Source organism: Petromyzon marinus, chromosome 8 (genome assembly GCF_048934315.1).
Source record: "Petromyzon marinus isolate PM22_M1 ecotype Great Lakes invasive population chromosome 8, UKy_Petmar_22M1.pri1.0, whole genome shotgun sequence".
Classification (NCBI taxonomy): domain Eukaryota; kingdom Metazoa; phylum Chordata; class Hyperoartia; order Petromyzontiformes; family Petromyzontidae; genus Petromyzon; species Petromyzon marinus.
The window spans coordinates 13,045,796-13,067,781 of record NC_133674.1 but is presented as its reverse complement, the minus strand read 5'-3'; the positions used below and the strand labels follow the sequence as shown (position 1 = coordinate 13,067,781).

At 40.6% G+C, this 21,986-nt stretch overlaps 1 protein-coding gene across 2 annotated transcripts in view; it reads right to left on the bottom strand.

Annotated features, from left to right (window-relative positions):
* LOC116940239 (palladin-like) overlaps nucleotides 1-21,986 on the bottom strand; it is a 138,747-nt gene that overhangs the window by 100,647 nt on the left and 16,114 nt on the right. For both annotated transcript variants that reach the window (XM_032949734.2, XM_032949735.2), the window contains exons 3-4: nucleotides 2,651-2,826; nucleotides 703-766 (exon numbers count right to left, since the gene is read on the bottom strand). In XM_032949734.2, coding sequence (XP_032805625.2) covers nucleotides 703-766; nucleotides 2,651-2,826 — 240 coding nt within the window. The remainder of the gene's footprint in view (nucleotides 1-702; nucleotides 767-2,650; nucleotides 2,827-21,986) is intronic.

Here is a 21,986-nt window from a genome sequence, read left to right as displayed (position 1 = left end):
TTCCATTAATTATATTCCGGTTGTGCTATGGTGATTCATGTTATGAGAAGAAAATATTTCTAATCAATTTAACACGTAGGCTTTCGCGACCAACATTTATCTATGAGAGGTTTTTGGGTTAGATCGCATTAATATAAATGTGTCGTTAAACCCGCCACCACCCAGCGCAGCCAATTAGTAAGGTTTGTCACATAAACAAAACATGCCAATTCGTTACTAGTTTATTTAGCACACGGGTATGTTGGAGAGTAAATCCACAACATATACAATTCAAGTACGGCGTAATTACTACCAGCATCATCAGGCGAGAGCCAGAGTTGTGGAGAAATCCTCCTGTTTCTGTCTTGAAATTTGCCATTAAAAAATCAGAACCTTCCAATGATCTGCTGTCCGTTAGCCATGGAAGAGGACATCACAAAACTACTTCCGAAGTCATTTCAATATACATATTTATCCACATGAGAGGGGTACTCATTTCACATGACTGCTTTCCCTTGAACCCAGGACTTCAGTGTTTCCAAATCAGTGCCTTGACCCTTGAGTCACCCATCCTTCTCTACATTTTCCTGTATGTTAGAAGGCTGTGTATATACGTGTGTGTAAATATATTTTTTGTTTATCGATGGAGAGATGATTTGATGGATGAATGTGCGGACAATCAGGTGCATGGGAAAATGCAGGGATGGAAATTGCTTTGCTTACTGAGCCAAATCATCTTCCAGGGAAGCTCCACTTGCCTCCCCTTCTGAATCTGAGGATGTGGCACCTGCAACAAAGACGTGGATTAGTCTAAGTTTCTAAAACCATCAAAACAAACCCAATAACCATATTCATATCTACCGCAGATGCGTAATTAACCCACCTTTAAGTAAACACCTTTATTATTGTTGTGGCTATCCATAAAACGATATATGAATTATTCATGCACAAAGACAGGAATTGTTTTATTTAAAGTTTCGTATGAATACTTAAAATTTTGGTCTTTTCATTACATTACATAGATTTTCCATTTGTTTGTTTGTATGTTTTCCATGCACGTAGATATAATACAGACCGGGCAGTAGCCCAAAGATGCATATTTGAATTTCAAAAACAGTAAGGGATGTTTGTTTTATCTCTCCTCATTAGTGAATTTACAATAACACACCATCCACACTGGATGATACAGCAGCATTTGTTTCCCTCTCGCTTTCTATGCAATTAGTTAACCAAAGCAATAATGCGATATTCACTTTGCTAAGTTTTATAATTTAATAATCATCTATTTGCTTGTAATGTGATTGTTTTGTAATTATAATGTGCGCCTCATGCTGTAGTCATTATGAAGAGAAGCAGCAATGGTAGGACTCCAGGGAGTTCTGAGCAAGGACATGAAGGTTATACTATTTTTTGCATCACTTATCCAAAGAGACGACTCTATAAATTCAAATTTACACATATATTCTGAGGAATTACGGCTTTGCATTCAGCGAAAGCCACAAGGGCAATTGCAACAAAATAAAAATAGCCTACACAGTTGATATCTAATAAGAACACATGAGTGGATGTGTGCACTTGTGAGTCACATCCACTGTAATAGAATTTAAAACTTCTGTCATGCTTTAGTGATTTAAAGCGCATTGTTAATTGCACTGCAATTCATGTCAAGATCAAATCATGGATTCACAGTTAAACATCCATACATGGTAAGACTTAGTCAAGGTAACGACCATAGTAAGGGTTTTATTTGTAAAAATAATGTATTTGATAAAGTAGCCACAACATAATATCTATAGGCCCACAAGAGTTGGTGAAAAGGAATTGTGCCCTTAACAGGAGGAACAGATACAAACCGGTATAAGCAGCACCTGATTTCGCTCGCACATTTTACATTACTACCACCAGTACCCGTGGAGGTAATGCTATGGTATTCTTTACAAGTATGTGTTTAGAGATATTAAATACATACAGGAGTTATGTTGGCTCCCAATCTTACATTGCATTTGGTTAACTTATGGTGGCTTGAGATGTTGCCCTGGAGACCAAGAGATGATTGATCAATGTTTGGTAACCAGGTTGATGGCATTAGTCGTGATTTCTCACATATCACAGTGGGCCGCGTGCAGGCTGCAATGTTAATATGGAAAAACAAAAATGGATAAGTAAACAGTGAGCATCGCATTAAACAGTAGAACTAATTTGGATGCCTATAATAAATCGATGCATTATAAGCAATATAACTGGCCGAGTTATCTGAGACAAGCACAGCACACCACCCCATTGCTTAAATGCCTCCCTCCAACGTGCACATTTATCTGATGCATGTGCAAAGCACGCCCCTGTTATTGAACAGATTGTGCCAATGTGCTGCGTTATCTGATAAAGACACAAAACATCCACGTGATGCAATATTTGGGACAACAGGCTCATTTTTCTGACATGGCTGTACCTAACCCAAGAGGTTGTACGTTGCCTGCCAATATTCTGCCTCATAGCTCATGCGGGGGAAACACGTCTCCCAATCAGGCCCCGTGTTTTGATGCGTAGAAATGAGCTCTCAAAGGTACTAGATGTGAAGCACGTTTGAGCTGGTATTAATTGTAATTGAGTAGCAAAAACAGGGTAGCAAAAACACAGTCTCAGATCCAAGTGTAGGTGCAGCCCATCCCACCCTCAATGTAGATCTCTGCAGATGTGCTGTCGGTGCCGTCCACGTTGGAGGCCAAGCAGGTGTAGCGCCCCGTGTCCTCTTGGAAGGCCTCGCTGATTATGAGTGTTTGTAGATCAGCGTTCTGCAAGATCTGGATGTCTGGAGAATTCCCCAACTCCTTCCCCTCGCAAAACCACCTGCAACGAAAGGTACTGAGTGAACAAGCAAGCTTTTTAAGCAAATGCATCTGCTGGGCTACGAGATGTTACTGGTAAGAGCGCTCCATAGAAACTATGACGCCTTTTTCATTGTGAAAGGCAATACCGTACATAAACTCATGATGCATTGTGTCCACGCATATAAACTCCTATTGTACGCCAGTATTTTTTTGTTGAAGCAAGAAAAACTAGGCCATACCACCCCCCTTAATATTGCTTTCCATAATTAGTCAGGTTTGTGAAACAACAGGCTTCATGAACAGTCACGACTAATTTATGGCTTCCGATATGAATCCTGTCGAGGAATGTGTGCAGCAGCTAGTATTACATGGGGCATTAATCTCACAAACTTCTGAAGTGATCACAGAAACTATGTTGGGGTTTTCATGGATTCCCTCCCTCCACACTGGAACAGTGCCAAACATTCATACACTTTATTCCTTGTTAAGGATTATGAATATATTAACGTGGTTATTTTACCTTTTCATGGCTATTCATTTCCAAAAACAAGGATGCAAAAAGTTTATATTTAATGTTTAGTCATTCGTAGTTAATGTTTAAAGGTCCGTCGTTAGCGTCTACATATAAGTATAAAATACAGTGCAGTGTTTGATGTACTCATGTGCATGTATGTGCATCATTTATAGGTGTTTTGAGGACAACTGAGTTTAAACAAGAGATGCCAGCATACATTGGTGGTTGCAGTGATGGCAATGGTGGTGGTATGATGATGATAATAATTTCACTTTACCCCAAGTCCACTGAGAAAAAGACTTGTTAATTAGTTTATATAAGTCAAGGTGATTTGGTTTGCAGGTGGATAAATGAGGGCCTTTGTATTTTGTTAACCTCACATTACCCTTTAGTTTATATGGGGCCATGAGTTTAGCTTATGGGCCATATTGGTCTGTAACACAAAATAACAGGATGTGAGGGTTTATTTCACGAAGATTTGTATCTAGGGGGTGGTGGAGCCTGGGTAAACAGTAATGGACTGCCCCTGAGGCAGGCACGCAGCACAACCGCATAATCCAGCATGGGTGAATGCAAATACACTACTTCTCTTTGAAATGTATATAGTGTTCCTATACTGATCACAATGGATGCTGCCAATGGTGGACATCATTAGCAGAGATTGAACTTTCGATCCAGAGCACACCGGTTTGTTCCCTCGACATGTAAGTTGAGACAGTTGAGAAATGTTCTTAAATCCTCCCAGAGGTGGTGGGGTAAAGCCGGGGTCCTCTCACTTCCAAGATCTATGGCCAGTGTGGAAGAGTAGACCAAACACCCTCCAGCGGAGCTCTCTTGAGCTCATATCGAGGGTCTTCTGCTTGCAGTGGTTTGAGCTATCATTTACAGGACTGCACCGTTACCCTTTGTTCTACTCATAACATGAGATATTGAATACGTTAATACTTTAACACAGTCATAATTTAATACATTAATGAGGGAATTTACCATTTTTACCATACAGAATATACCACACCCATGACCCTTCATGAACTTGTATCAGACTTTATCGTGCTGCCAAATTTACTTAAAACATAATTTCGGTAACAAATCTTAAAACCGTGTAAGAGCCATCACAAGGCTACGGGTCATAGGTTATTGTATATTTCATGAGGCGAGAGGGACGAAGGCTACACGATGCACATAGATAAATAAAAGCTGCTTTATTATGCCTTTCACCATTTTTTTTTATCATGTAATGTGCTCCCAACAATACAAAGTGATTTGTTACGGATTTAGAAAATTCGTTTCCAAGTTTTAAATCTTCTCCAGGTTTCAATATGCCAGAAAAATGCATGTAAAGAAATGCAGATTTTAGAAGTTGCTTTGAAACCATTGTGGCATATGGTTTGCTTCAGATGAAAGGTTTGGCAGAGAAGGCGAAGGGAGAAGCCAACATCTGAAAACAAAAGGCATTTTATTTCATAGAACGCACAGGAACATCCGTGTACACATACAGTATGTACTTTTACAATTATTTTAATGAACTGCAATTCAATGAATGTCAAAGTAAAAACAAACATTTAAAATAAAGAAGACTAATTATCCATAGTCACAAATATCAATCTTACTGTTTGACTTACATTTTTGTTATATATGGCGGTTACGTGTTTGGTTTTTACAAGTTATTATATTCTTGATACTGCATAGTGCTTTGCTAAATGTTGAATGAAAGTAGATGAAAGCGTTATATCATGTCAAATGCAAGAGTTTATTGTTCTGCAGCTGTAATATGAACAGCTTAATCGTGTCATACAACTCCTACATGCAACAGCAGACCATTATCAGGCATCACGCCTGCACAAGGTTATACAACCCATGATTGCTAAAGTGTTGAGTATCTGGTAGTGAAGGATACTTTCCTTGTAGACACACATTCTTTAAATGGTCCGATTCACACATTTTAAATCTCACACGACATTTTTTGCCATGATGAGACCATTATTTTCATATGGGCAAATTAAAAATCTTTGATGCTATTTTGTCTTTCCTGTCTTTGGGAAATATATTCTATCCAGGATGGTATCAGTGATAACTATAAAATATTGGCAGCTACAAAAACACATATATAGCATTCGAATAGACAATGGTCACTGTTCTTTTCCAAGTCCACGGAAATCAAAACAGCACAGAACTGTAACTGGAAACTTTTCCAAAAACTCAACTTTATCCCAGTGATTCTCAAGCCCATTCCTCAGGGACTCATAACCATTCCAACTTTCCATGTCTGACCGTCGAGAGGATTGGGTATTGCATCTCCACTGATTTGTCTCTAATTAGATATGAATGGCTGCAATGGAAAGCTGGACTGAGCGAGCATTTCTGAAGTCTGCATTAGGAGCAACAGGCATATAATGAAAAGGTATTTGTGTTGTATGCTTTCGTTGTTACCAAACAATGTCAAGTGCATAAGTAGAGTGTGTAAAACGAACGGAAGACGGTCGTAAAACCCACTGCATATTTATTTAAGCACAAGCGTGCACTATGTCACGGGAAAGCTTAGGGATGAATAGTGAACATGTCTGTCTGTATATCTCAGTGACCTCACAGGACATATCCGTCATCACACTCCCCTTCCGTGTGGCCTTGACGCTCCAAATTAGCATATATACGTATATATAAAATAACATTAGACTCTACACGCGGAAATGGCCTCTCTTTGCGAGTTAAAACATGTTTTTCGAGCTCCTGCATAGAGCTGCTGGTGATTAATTAAAGCTGCCATGTGGTCTATATTTGTAACAATATGTTCATGTCCCTACATTGCTAATAAATGTGGCGGAATTTTGTATAAACAGGCCTACACATGAGACAATGGCCTCGAGGCTGCAATTCAAGGCCATGCAACTTAAATATTTCCTTTAGCGGATACCACAAGTAAACTATTTTTAGGCTCCCACAAACATCATAAAGTGATTTGTTCAAGAGTAGTATCTTCAAGGGTTTGTTTGCAACAAAGAGCATATCCTTACAAGGCATCATGGGGCATAAACACCTGGTCGGGTACAGCGCGGCCAGTGTTTACAGCAAAAAGGAAGCGTAAATGATAAACCTTTAAATATCACAGCTGGGGCACATCAACGAGTGTGTAGTGTATTCATATAAACACAACGTAATATTGCACTGTGTAAGTTACGCACGTACAGCTCACATGCTACAACAAAAAAATATTTCCATCGAGGTAGTTTATTGGTTTCAACAACGTTACTAATATATTTGCAGTGTCGTTCAATTACCGTGGACTATAACAGACTATGTTTCTGGAAGGAATAGCATTCAAATGGACAAAACTTGTAATGAAAGGCAAAGAGACACAAATCAATGACTACATGGAATCACATGACAAATAGGAATTGTACAATAGATTTCACCTACATAATACCATGTGAAGTTGTCTGTGCACGGGAAAACGTGCAACCTACAGTGGACAATCTTGATTTGAAGCTTTCGTGACTGCAGGAATCCATACTCTTTGGTTCTTTCGGTAAAGTCACGTGGGTAGAAAATAAAATCAAATAAATCACGACGTTTCGAACGCAACAGAGACGGGCGCTTGTGTTGCGTTCGAAGCGTCATGATTTATTTTATTTTACTTCTACCTACGTGACTTTACCGAAAAAAACCAATGACTACAGTGGACAGATGATGACGATTATCCATGCTCAGTAAATAACCTACAGCCAATTCTCAGCGAAGGCTTTACACATCCTGTAATAGTAAAACAAACAAGTCTGATGTAAACACAATAACTACAAGACCTCCTACTTTGCGTCTAGACCAAGGTATATACGTACTGGACTGCCAATGCATGTTTTAATTCCCTTCACTTACATTTTCATGGTAGTTTGTGGAAGCAGAGTAAGCAATGTCAGTCCACCTCTCTTAAATTTAGCACGGATCTGTCAATTATTTCATTACTCAATCAGAAAGTGTGCCCCATACAAAGAGATTAAAAGGTTAAATCTGCACATTATAACAATAGATTCGTCACCATTCAGCAAAGCATTGCGCATTCCTCCAAATCTACAGTTAGTAAAACGTTTTGTAGCTCTCAAAATAACACTGTATAGTATTAATCGTGTCTTTTATAATACTGTACATGAAGCAGCGTACTATACAATACGAAAATAATATTGCATGGCCAATGTGTGTTTAAAAAAAAAATAGTACTCCATCTGGATAGGCAAAAATATACATGATGAAACAATGTGCATTACAAGGGATGCAGCCTGTTCAACGTGGTCGTTGTCACATCAACAGTAGTCCGATATTTCCTTGCGAAGTCCAGCGTGCCAAACACATTGAGCTCTTCCTTTCCTCTCAGTAACAGTATTAAAGGATATCTTATTATTTTAAATTAATATGTTGATTTCATATCTATAAGTTCACCGAAGCAGCAAACTTGTTATAATAATCAGCTCTTTGTCAGTCGACTGCTGGATGGGACGCTTCCCGCTCGCCGTGTCGGCCATGGGGGACTACACAGCAGTTCACTACTTCGCTCACTGTAGATTGTCGAAGGACTGGTTCAGCTCTCACTTGCCACTGATGTGAGCCATGATCAGAAGTCCAACTCAGGTTCATAGCACGGTGTGCTAACGGCTGTGCTGCGCGGCCACCTCAGCAGCTTGATGCCTAAATAATATTGCGTGCTGCTTCGGTGACACTTCTGAAAAAGAGGTGGATTAATGAATCACACTCTGCGAGAGAAACGGTGAACTTTACAATTAATGCTCCACATCTGGGCTGCGTGCTTGAAGGCTATTTGCAAATGTGCGGCACATCAATCACAGACTGTGCCAGTTCTCTAGGCTGGTCTAGTGTTTCCTTCACGCTCATCCATCTCCCCTGCCCCTTGCCGACTTTAGAAATGATTATGAACTCAAGTTTTGTAGAAGTAAAAGACCATCGTCATCTGCATGTTGAGCGGCATATGTAATCCGGACAAACTCAGGAGGCAGACTTCAAAGCAAGCATTTTTGCAAGGGGAAATGTGCCAAATGATAAGACGACCAAATTTAGCCATGGCAATATTGCCATACAATTGACTAATACCACTTACAATGCACGTGACGAAAAAAAAAACCCCATAAACAACAAAAAACGGTGAAAATAAATTGATGCTGGCCAGGTTATATATATAAAAAAAAATCCCACGGCAGTCAGCACTTTGCTCAAAATGCCTTCAGCAGTATTGGCACGTGAATTGCGCTGCACAGATGGGCAGATGATTCATCGAGGGCACAGACTGCACTCTCTGAGAAAAGTGCACGCAAGCAAAGCCTACCTCGCCTCGGCTTGCCCAGAGTTCACGCTCAAGCGGGCGAACGTGAGCCGACGGGGCTCAGGCTACACCCGCGCTAACTCGAACCCTTCCGTAACAAAGACAACGATCCCCCGCACAGCCTCAACAGACTGTTGGGACAAGTGCCGTTAGTGAGCACCGATGAAGGCTGGCATGGTCACACGAGAGGGTGGATGGCCCCCACAACGTCCGGCCGCCTTTGTCTCCCCCAGTGGCGATGTTTATACACCGCACCCAGATACTCATTTGAGGCTGAGTCCACCTAGGGGTGGCCCAGGATCGGTAACAGATAATTGTCACTGGTGTTGGCCGCGAGCAGGAATCAAACTCGGGTCTCCGGGTTCGTAATGTAGCACGCGAACTACTACACTACCGCTACTTCCGCAACGCTCACACACGCACATCGTGACAGCCGTACTGTCAACATCGCTCTAGCTGGGCTGTGTCATTCATTACGTGCATGGAGCGATTTTACCTGCATGGTGATTCGATGAACTTTCACTATTTTTTGGTGTCATGATTCAAGGCAAGGATTGATTTTTTTTTAAGTGTAATAGTAACATGTAATGTACTAATGTACGCATGATCATATGCATGTATCATTAACATCAGTACATCATTACATACCTAATTTAAACAATCCTGGGTCGCAATGTAAACTGTTCAAGCACTTCTATAATTAAATCTCCACCCATGTGCTGGTGTATGAGGTATGATTGACTGTAGTAAATGTATATCAATAAACCCAAGTGACATCAGATTTGGACTTGACCCCCCACTTCACTAATGTGAACTGACCAGTGAGGTGAAGTATGCTCAAACAGCCCCCATAACTGAAACCGTGTGGGAAGGCCTTCAGTAGAAAATTTGCGAAAGGGTGTACATTATAAATTGTTTCCCGTTCCTATGATAATACCAATGTCTACTCACTATTATTTACACTAGTCTATAATATCAGTACCAAAATTTAAGAACAGGGTCTCCCCTTTTTTCTGGCAACAAAACAGCTGTGTTAAGATGTTAAAACACCAAACTTAAACCTTTTACAAGGAATCATGTCTGCATTAACCACAATACTTGCGGTCAGAATGCAAACAAAAAACATACTCTGATAATATATGCATTGTCCTTAAAACTGATTGGTCCACGCCAGAGACAGCTTTCTTTTGAGCCTCGTCTCAAAACGGTGTTAGACCAGAGGACGCCAAAAGGCGTACAGCACAAAGACAAAGCATTATCAGAGTAATAATATTTGTGTATCATGTAAAGTAATGCAAATTTCTCTAGTAAAAATTTCAAAGGTTATATATTCTATGTATATTTTGTTTTCATTTATGGTAAAAAAATACGACTTCCGTGAGGAGTATAAATGCAAAAATTTGTCCTTCAAATTGCAAAAATATATATACCCATTTCCTCCATCTACCCTTCAGCCTCTCTGGGTCTTGCATAGAGTGAAGGTCAGATGTGGCAGATGCAATAAATGCAGGGCCCATGGGGAAAAGGCAAGCGCGTTGAAGAATTGGTAAGCTGCCAGAATAGAGCAAGATAAAGTAGGCAGCGTTCAGGTGTTTGATGCGTGCAGGTTTATAGCCCAGAAGTTTTCACTTTGAAAGTGGTGCATACCGGCATTCGGAGAGAGAGGCTGGCAACTACAAAAAGATGCCAAATTGCTTTGTATATGTAGCTACAGCCATGTATTTGGTGATAAAAAAAGTCTGCTGGCATAAGTTATATGTAACGGGTTGAGGAGGAAAGACTTTGAAATAGATATGTGTACAGTGCACTATGCTGAGCTAGGTTTTCAAACAGAATGTGGCTTTCGCTGTCTCTGAGCTAGGTTTTATTGTAAAACAGATGGTGGTAACAGTGCCGCAAAGACGCAGGTGGAATATTGGTCCAAACACAAACAAAGACAAAGATCCCCCGTATAGCCTTAACAGAGTATTGGGGCAAGTGCTGTTAACGACACACCAGGGGAGTGGGTGACCAACACTGCGCCCGGCCGCCTTTCCCTCCTATTGGCGATGTTCACACATCGCACCAGGTACTCATTTGAAGCTGAGTCGACCTAGGGGAGACTCAGGACCGGTTCAGATAATCGTCACCGGTGTTGGTCGTGCTAACCGACACACACGCAGAGCTTGAGATGAGATTACCTGGGGAATTATTCACAGTAGTGAATGGACAAGGTCACACTATACGCCCTTCTGAATTGGCTATTTTGATTCATGTTAAATCTTGATTGCGTTCATTGTTTTACGTTATATATTTTACAATACTCTGCACCATTTGGCCCCGCAGCATTGCGGAAGTAAAAATTAAATGCACCATGGTGCCAGGCTAAATGGGACGTTTCACTTTTACAACGTGTAGACTCACATGAACACAATACATGGCTAGATTGTATCATTTTTCTAGACTTATGAATCACCGTTTAGTTGCTCCTCCTTTGGACTATTCAAAAACTGATCATGTTTAAATTTGCCACGTTTTTTCCTTACATCCATAAAAATCGCAAATCAGTTGGCGTGAAGGTGGTAGGTGGATTATTAACATCGAAGAATCGTGAGAGGAGGTAGCGGCGAATTGGGGAGGCCTTGATCCAGCTGGCAATTGGTCATGGCTGATGATAATGAGGCTAACATCTCATGAAAACCGAGGAGTGTTGGGCAAACCGTGTGTGGGACCGTTCAATAATTCCGTCCATTGTATACCCCAAAGTGCTAATATAAATAACTGAAATGGGGTCAGCACTACTGCTGAAAGGTAACTCTTAAACACTTTAAGTATAGTAATACCATCACCACCATGTGCAAAAGGCCAGCAATGACGTCTAAACGATAATGCAGTTCGGAACATGACAATAACCAAGGGAATCCCGATCGTATCATTGCAGTGACGTCATGGGCTCAAGTGGAATGCGGGATCGTCTCCAAATGCATTATTACCTGACGGCTGTCAACACAACAGAAGGAAAATAAATCCCAGAAGATACTTGACTTGTTTGGAATAACGGTTTGGAATTACAGCACGGGCTTAAGCAGTGCCCCGATAGACTTTTGCCGCCTTGGCAAAAGCTTTAGAACAACATGGCCCGCTCCGCGAGGCGCCTTCAACAATACGGGACCTATCTGCACGATGCCACCCGGCCAAGCAGCTTGTGAGCGGCTGACACCAGCAGCTGCTATTTCATCCCACCGTGCCAGGAGCAGGGTCTGTGTCAGACAGATGGACATGGGACCTGACGAGATCGGGCCACAGGTGGGTTGTGGATTGAGGTCACTACTCCACTGCCGACGCTTATGTCAGTGGAATCCCAATGTTTAGGCATACAAGGTTTATTTTTTTTTGGGCGGTACACGTCATAATATTCACAGAGAAAAAAAAATTTATTCGTGTTTATTTTTTTGTCTCGGAGCTGTATGAGCCCCTTTGTATTTCGAAATTAAATAATGCTGATGTCGAAACTTCGGTTAACAAAAAAACAAGCAAAGTTCATTGTTGCCAAACATGGGACAAGGTACAGCATGAAGTATTGTGCTGTTTTACACACGGACACATATTAAACTGTAATCGATTATTTAAAAACGTATATTTAATATTACAAAGTGTGCTCAAACTAAATCTCTGCCAGTTGTCCTGCATCCATCCTCCTTACATACGAGGACACTTGCAGAAAATGTTCAGCGCTGAACAGAGTCGATGAGGTTTAAGCTCAGTTGGCATGATACAGACACGGAGATGGAATCGGAGTTGACTACGGGTCACAAGAGAAATTAGCTGGGGTAAAAAGTGTGTGGGTCGTGCACAATGTCATGCCAATGACAGATTAGGGAACAGCTGTGGGTGGCACCTATGTTCTGCTATTTATACTCACCCCTATTCGGTGCAACGCTAAATGGTGCAGCACAAACAAATTTAACGGCTGGGAGTAGGGGCCAGTTTTTTCGTGTAGGACTGATGGAGATATACGTAGATCAGGACTGTCGACTGAACAAGGCGAACAATGACACTGGCCTTGACATTGACGTGCAACAATTCACTACATGGTCATTTCAAATTCAAGTGCTGGATTCTCAGGTTTTTATTTTTTTGTGCCCATTGCTCAAAGGCATGTGGCTTTTGTCTGGTTTCATACATGAACAAGTATAATCATGTCTTGTTAGTTTAATTGTATGCATGTCCTTATTTCGGATTCGATGCATTGTATGTTTTTGACATTTTTAATGGCATTTGTTTTTGTTATATACATGGCAAAAACTCAAACGTTCAAAAAGATACAAAATAACAAAGCAGGGTGGATTAAATAGCACATTATATTTATCAAAATGTATGGTGACATTATATTATGCAATGTATGTTCGTGCATTGTATTACATTATGATTCCATGATGCAACAAAGTTCCACTGAAAACGACACATATGCCAATGCACGTACTACTGCAATAGCACACACGCTCTTCCATGTCAGTTATTTTGGCTGTCTTTCATGAATTCTTAGAACTCTGGGAAATGCAGACCAATGTCACCGGTGGCTTCCTAACTCTGGTTATTGTTAGAAAGAAATGCATTGTCAAGGTGAATCACTTAACATGATTTATTTTGGCAGGTCTTATAACTTTGACAGGTGGTTAAACGTTAAAACCATTAAGATGTAAAAAAATGTTATGCCACATGACTAACATTCCACGGGGAGGCCTTCATTTATCTAGTAGTTGAGTGATTAAGAACTTAACGTTGTTATTATTATATACATTTCCAGGTTTGGGATTAATTGAATTGTCTGTTAAGAAAAGTAAATGGACTTGGGTAGGGGACACACGGCAAAGAAGGGGTGATGGCCCATGGTCGAGACAGCCAATGAAATTGCAGCTAAGGAAGGAAACATGGCTCTGAGAATGAACAGCGCAGAGACGGAGTGGTAAGATCAGCTCACGTGCAAGACACAGAGGGATTGCTTCAACACGAGATCACAAACGATAGTGATGGAATGCTTTCACACAGCAGTGGAGAGAGCACGGTGAACGATGATGAAAATTAGGTACAAGCATAATAATCCTTAAAATAATTATTTAGGTCGAAACATTTTTTAAGCGACATTAACCAAGACTTTGAATAGACGTTCACTGCCTAACTGCACACTCTATTTACTCTGCAGACAGATGTGTATTATTGATAGGAGTATTGTGCATACTCTTGCAAAATACAAGTTGCGACTCATGAAAGTTAAGTTATGGTGCCACCTAGTGGATGAATGTAATGCAACACAAGCACCATGACTGTATACAGCAGTCTTGTGCCTCCTGGAGTTACATACCAATCAATACACTTATTAAGAAATAATACAAGGCAGGGTGGATTAAGTTGCACATTATTAAAATGTCTGCTGTCATTAAATCATGCAATGCATGTCGATGCATTGCGATGACTTCGGGAGGCAGTCATCCAGCATTGTATTAATCATGGCTGATTATGATGATCAGATAGGGGACCCTGGTAGATAATTAAAGGTGGACTGCATCGAAATCTGGACATGAGTCGCATGTGGACTGGAGTCTGAACACCCCTTGGCTGAAAGTAAAAATAAAATTATGTATCCACACATAGTACACAGACCTTAATACGATCTGCTGGAATACAATCCAGTACCGTAATTATGATAATACATTATTTAATACAGCGTCAAAAACAAAACGTAATCATTGAAAATACACCAAATTGATGTGGAGTGCATTTTTATTGCTTCCAGTAAAATTTTAACAATAGACAACTCTGCCTGTTCTGAGTTAAGTCTCTAGTGAGGGTAATGATCTTTCAAGCTGTCATGAAAAACGTAAAACATGACCCAATGAAAGATAAAACCTTCCAGCACAGTTGCGCAGGGAAACTCGCAGCGTATTCCGCGTGCCAGTCAGGATGACCACTACGACAGGCTGTACAAACCTGCGGATTTACGTGTAAGAACAGACAGGGGCCGAGGTTTGCCAAGCTCTTTCATCACAGTCTCGGTCCAAGTGTGAGGTCTTGGCTGGAAGTACAGCCGCATGTGAGCCACGGTGCCCGTTTTGGAAAACCAAGACTGCAGTCACAGCGATTAAACAAGCCATCCACAAATTAAATTATTTTAGGTGGAGCCGTCAAACAGTAAAGTTTTGGTGGGTATATGTGATATTCTTTGGGTCTTTCGGTGAAGCCACGTAGATAGATGATATAATAATAAAATATCTATTGAAAGAATATTTATTTATTTATTATCTATCTACGTGGCTTTACCGAAAGACCCAAAGAATACGAATTCCCGCAGTCACGAAAGCTTTAAGTCAAGGGTATATGTGCTTTTTACAAGGTGGGAATAGCGCACCTTCTTTATTGATTGGTCACTTTCAACTTCATGGGATGACGAATATGGGTCAGGTGTGTTGAACGACTGAATGCCACCTTTACGTGGTACGTTTATGGAAGAGACCAAAGAAAGAGTGGTGGCGTAGTGCTTAATGGCACAACGGGACTGCTGCTGCTGCTGCGCTCATCTCTTGCGCATGAGCGTTGCCGCTGGGCATTTTTCTTCGACAGATCCAGAAAATTTGATTTACCAAAAGTTGTATTGATGTAGGTTTTCACCGCTCGATGTATGACAAATGCTCTCTCGGGATAGGCTTGGCGAGCGCCGCTCCTTTCTCCTTCGCGACGTTTCACCTCCCACGGTGGAGGCACATTTGAGCAGTACTGCCTGAGGCATTTCTCTTATTGAATGTTAACATGTGTCCTTAGAACAGACGTTATGTCTCTACCACACTGAGACGTTCTCAATTTTGTTTTACAATATTGACCCTTCAAACAAGTTAGCTAACAAGTTAGGCATGTGCCAATACCTATCGCTTACTGTTTACTTTCTATTTTGTTATTTGTTATATTTAAAATAACCTGTCGCTGTCTAATAACTCAGAATATATAATGAGCCTATGTTTCAGGCAATGACCTTTCAATACCCTATACAGTAATTAATTAGGATCGTATGTTACTGACGAATGAGTATTATTTTTACCGGGTAGTCAGCAATTAGCATTATGTAAAACATATGCGTCTCTAGAATTGTGATTTATGAGGACCTTAATTAAAAAAATAGTTATGACATTAGTAAGGGTGTTATGAAATGTAGAGCGCAAATGGTGCACCTGTCCAATGGCGTCTGTTTCAATTGACAGCCCTCATCTCTACCCCAATCTAGCAGGGTAGTAAGGGTCAAACTTAACATCTCTAAATGTTCAACGGCTTGTGCACCATATCTTATTTATTCACGATGTACTTACAAAAAATTCCGCATACTACCTGCTGGATCTCCTCTCTGTTTCAAAGAACAAATTTGACCTCGGGTCTTCGCTTATTTACCAGCTTCACATTCCCTATTGCCGTACAAAAACTGGAGGAAGGGCCTTTGCCCTTCCTCTGGAATGCTATTGCCAATAAACTGCAACTTGAATCGCTACCAATGAGATCTTCTCTCAAAATTGCTCTAGAGGAGTTGTACACACCTAGCTGCCACTGCTATTCATTGGCGTAAAATAAAATGAAATGTTTCGCTCCGGATGACGCTGCAAAGTATTATCTGTATTTTGATTTAGTGTGCTGATCTTAAAGGTGCATTGAAAAATTTGATACTCTGACTGATGCTTCTGTTGTTGTGGAGTAACTCATGCAGCCAGCTATGGCTCTAGGATTTGATGTTACATGTTATTTATGTAGTTTATTGTAAAAATTCGGTCACAGTCCCTATGATCACTGTTACGTTGCAATTATGGCTTTATTTTTTGGTGATTTCGAAAAGTTTTTTGGTTTGGACATATTTGTTTTGTTGTAGTACGGAGTTAGACTGATGGCCTTAATCTAAGTTTTCTTGTGGTTGCTGTTGTTGTTGTTTGACTTGCATCCCACTGGGATTTTTTGCACACAGCGTTGGTGTACGGTGCTTTTTTCAGGAATATTTTGCTGTTTTTTTCATGGATTTTCTGTTTTGCACAGTCACAAAGTCACTTTAAGATGTTTTATTGTTCGTGTTTTTTTTGTGTTTGTTGCGGTTGCACCCGATTCAAGAGCCGAATGGCTCATAGGGCTATACCAAAATAAATAAACTGAAAAAAAAGGGGCTGGACTACCCAGCCTCAAAATGCCACAGTGTGGCTTGCACCGCGTCGCGGAATGTGGCACGGCGCAGAGCTGTGGGCCACTGGAGTGGAGCATCCACCAACCCTCAGCGACGGAGGGCCCGTGAACCCGGAGGAGCGCGGTGTCTCGAGTTCCTCCGTGGGGTGGGGGAGGGGGTGTGTGCTATTTTTGCATCACGCTCGTCACCGTCTATGCCAGTCTTTTTTTTTGTTGAGATTGTGTGTTTTTTTAATATTTCCCAAAAATGTCTCCAAGTTTGCGATCAAGCAGTTAACACATCCGCTTCGTAAAATTTCTGCACGGTAGACATTGTTTAATTTGTTATTTTACGAGCCATTGCGTATAAGCGGGACCAGCTAAATCGCTCTACGGTCATGATAATAAATCATGATTGAGTGCATATTATTAAAATATTTGGCAAACATATTATATTCCCACAACATGTCATAAACTGCCATGTACTGGGGATTAGTTTTGGATTTTATTGTTTTTAATATTACAGTATATTTTCTGTGGTTGAAGCCCATTTTCATATTTTATCAATATTAAATTAAAATGTATTACATTTTTATAATTTTCATTGCTTATGCACGAAATGTAATAATTTTAATACTAAATTTCGATTTAAAGCTTTCGTGACTTTACCGAAAGAACCAAAGAAGATGAATCCTTGCAGTCACGAAAGCTTTAAATCGAATTTTAACCGCCTCTACGGAGAGGGATTCCACACAACCTTAAGATTATTCAACAGACTCCGGGATAAGGCTCAACTAATCGAGTCTCTCACCTTTCTGAAGAGATGTCGCGACTCTAAGGTAATACCAACCGCATTTACACTAACCTCTGCTGCTGCAACTTCTCTATTTCTGTGACCAGTTACAAGCTAATCACTCCTTTGTCAAGGGGTGCCTCTGCGGATGTGTATACTTTAACTTAGCTATTTCAATGCTAAATTCTATGCTAATTCCTTTGTCAAGGGGTGCCTCTGCGGATGTGTATGCTTTAACTTTAACATAGCCATTTCTGTGACCAGTCACAAGCTAATCACTCAGCCATTTCAATGCTAAATTCTATGCTAATTCCTTTGTCAAGGGGTGCCTCTGCAGATGTGTATGCTTTAACTTTAACATAGCCATTTCTGTGACCAGTCACAAGCTAATCACTCAGCCATTTCAATGCTAAATTCTATGCTAATTCCTTTGTCAAGGCGCTTTGTTTCTTCTCACACAGCTTAAAGGTCGCGATCTGAGCATGGCTTTTTCACTCCAGCGCTGTCCTCCAGACAGTCTCGTCCATTCACCTGATGAAGGCCACTTGTGTTGTGGCCGAAACGTCGTGAGAATATTATTGTGTTATTTTATTTTATCAATTTATTATTTTATTCTCATTCTACGTGACTTTACCGAAAGAACCAAAGAAGAATGTTAATACTTTTAAATATGAATTAGACGTTTTAATACATAGCTTCAATGGTTTAACATTTTTTTGCGTGAACATTTTCATTCATAATTCACTGTGTAACAAAACATATTTTTTTTCCTGGATAGTAAGTGTTATTTCCTAATTGCTTATGACTCAAAAGTACAGAAAATGACTATTATACCCCACAAACTTTGCTTTTGTGACCAGGACAGTGATATTTTGAAATTGACCTATTTTCAATGTGAAAACGTGTGCATTTGTGTCATTCCTTCACGTAAAATCCTGGTCACAAAAGCCAAAGTTTGTGGGGAATAATAGCCATTTTCTCTACTTTGAGGCATAAGCAATTAGAAAATAACACTTTCTATCCAGGAACAAAAATCGTGTTGCATGGCGAATTATATAATTATTTAAGCGAAAGTGACGTCACACGACAGCACTCTTGGCAGGAAATTCGTGGAAGTGACACCACAGACGACAAGGTCACTTTCTGTGACATCATTTTTTCGGATCAATCCGAAACCAATTTTTTTTTAATCCTAAACGTTGTACATATGTGCCCGATTTTCAGATTTTTCAGATTCATCCAAAACTTGGGTCACACGTCTCATTATGTACCTGTGCACAAACCCGTACCTGTCAACCCATACGGTTTACCCCGTATTCTTGTACTGGGAAATTGAGTTTTCAGGTCCATACGGCGTACAGCCGTTTCAATGGGGGCAAAAAAGGTGTGTGTATTTGTTTGTATTTCTCCCTTGTGATGGGACTTTGTAGGATGAACGTTGAGATTTATAAAGGGTACGGGGTGACCACTAAGGTCTGAATTGGTCTGTAATAAGGTAGGGCACTGATAATGGGTTCACAGGTATGGCATTCGTATGTGCAGATTTCGAGATGTTCGCCTTATTCGATGTTAGATGCTCAATTACCGTGTCTTTATACAGTTAACTATACACATAAGATGTCTACAAAACAATATATTTTAACACAGTACAAGGAGGGTGGGTTGCATAGTGGTCAGTATTTGAACCTATACTGTAAGTTTGCTTCAAGGTGGCAATGTGTAAAAGGAACGTAATGTATATCAAATACCTGCACAAGCACGCGTACCACCGTGTGTGGCTGTACCACCTGATTCTACGGCAGCAAGGGAAGCCCACGGTGTGTTAACGCCATCCCCAATAGTGGAGAACCACCCGCAGTCACTCGTTTGTCCCTGGGTGCCTTCGATCTTTGATGCCCCCGTGCTGAGCCAGTGGTATATCCTTTAGTCGAGGTCACACATTTACCTAACTGAAGGTGACAATGATATTGTGATAATTTTCTGTATGAGTATATTCGCCCTCATCTCTTTTGATATGGATTATAGTGGACGTAATTTGTGTGTGTGTGTGTCTTTAACGTTGTGAAAGGCCCGTAAAAGTCAGAGGAGTGTGTCATATTTTCAGGCTTCCATTCAGCTTTAACTTACGAAGTGGCTCAGCGGTAGAGAGGCTCACAATCGGAAGGTTGCGAGTTCAAATCCTGGTTCAGGGTTGACTCAGCCCATCATCCCTCCGGGATCTATAAAATAACAAAACCACTTTGTGGGGAAGTTAACAGTCATTGTCTTGGGTAAAGACGTTCCCTTGCCGTAGGGATTTGATATTTCCATCACTGCCTTAGGGCTGTAAACAAGACATGAGCACCACCTCAGTGCGCAGTTTAGCAAGAAATCCCTTTGACTTTCCTCTTTAGCAATAAGCCTATGATATCTATTTCCCAGTGTAATTCATGTCTATCACTTACAAGTCAGTATACGTACATTTGTGCTCCATATGAAAATGATGGGCTTAGCAGGTGTGTGTCAACCTCGTCTCCCCTACAACAGGAACATAAGCACGTTGACACTGATGTTATATTTAAACACTTACACTCCATGTTCACAATGCATGATATGTCTTCTAAATGCCCCTAACTGATGTATACTCTTTGTATGTTTCATTGTAAGCTATTAACCTAAGTGGTACATCAAACACTCCTTATCAACCCTTGTCGCTTGGCACATTTATTAAATGTCTGTGCTCTATTCATAGATCACAGAGCGAGATGTTATCTCTGATATGCAGAAGGTTGTGGGTTCGATCCCGACCTCGGTGTCTGTATGGTTGAAGTTCTCTCTCCTCGTGGTCGCGTGGATTTTTTCCTGCTGATCCTCCGGTTTTTCCCCGCCACTTTTAGAAACATGCGTGTGGCCAGGTCGCCTCAGAAGTAAATCTAATATAGTTTCGTGGGCTTTACGTGGTAAATAATATAGTTTATAGTTTGCTCAAAAGTTGAAAACACTAATGCAGCACATACTATCCACCAATGTGGCATCACACTGTGTGTGTATGTATGTTGAACTTATTTCGCACATTACGTAGCCAACCGTGCAGTGTTTAATTTATATATGTGAGAGAAAAAACCCTCAACATGTTTAGGATTGTTTTCATAATATGCAGGTTATAAATGGGAAATCGCCTGATTTATGTAGTGTTTGATTCCACAAATTTACATAATTGCGACGTTTGTGAAAGATGTGGTAAATAGAATTCCGCTTAATTCACGTGCCAGGCTTTGGTCCACTACTCAAGCACTAATCTAAAAGAATCTTTGCACGATGCACAAACAGATTGTGACAGTGACGATGAAGACAATGTTGAAGATGGTATTGAAGATAATGATTGCAATGGTGATTGATAAACAAGGTCGCACCTCCGGTTAGCACGGTTTGCTATGTACGGTGCAAAAAAGTTCCCCATATATGCATCATCATTGTGAGGAATAAATGAAGACAATCACAGTGGTTCGAATAAGGCTAAATGATGATGGTAATGATAAGATGATTTTGATGATAATGAAGTCTACGTTGGTGATGATTGTGGTACTAATGATCGTCATATCAAACCTAGGCTGTCGGGTTCATGGAAACTATTGCCCCACCGCTTTGCCCGCTTGAAAAAAAAAATATCCATCGGCCTATAGGCTTTCCAGACGAATGTTACCCAGCAGTATTTATTTAAACACGCAACCTCTGGACTCGTTTAAACTTTCTGAACCTCGTCAGCAGTCAGGCTTGTTAAACAAACATTGCTGTGTTGCAGATGTTGCCAGATCTTATAGCCTGATAGGCTGATGGATTACATTATATTTTGTTTTTAAATATAGATCCGGAATATAACTATATGTATATATAGTTATATATATATACGTGTGAACACGGAGGCCAAGATGGATAGAGGTTGGCACAATGCAGATTAAGTAAAATCCTTGCGAGCCAACAAAGAGGTTTCAAGATTCTCATTGAAAGATTAAAAATACAGGTCCACCTCTAGAGGGGGCTCTAGAGACCTCATCTGCAGTGTGTTTGGCCAGAGATGATGGAAAAGGTAGGAGTACCCACATTGTACACCATCACACGTGACCTGCCGATTGACTCATTGGTGTGCCCATTTATGCCAATGGATGGACAAACGGGCATTGAAGAAATGTGTCCCATATTTTTTGGCTGCCGCACCGGGAGATTGAACTGGTGATCTCTGATTTTAAAGTCCAGTGTGCTACACATCACACCACAGCAGCATCCCACACTTCAATGCAGTATTTAAAAGTACAACCATGAAGGAGTCTGAAGTCATTCCTTCCCAGAAAGTGGCCACATTCCTCATAATGTGGTCAGATGCACGAATGGATGGAATGGTGTATGATA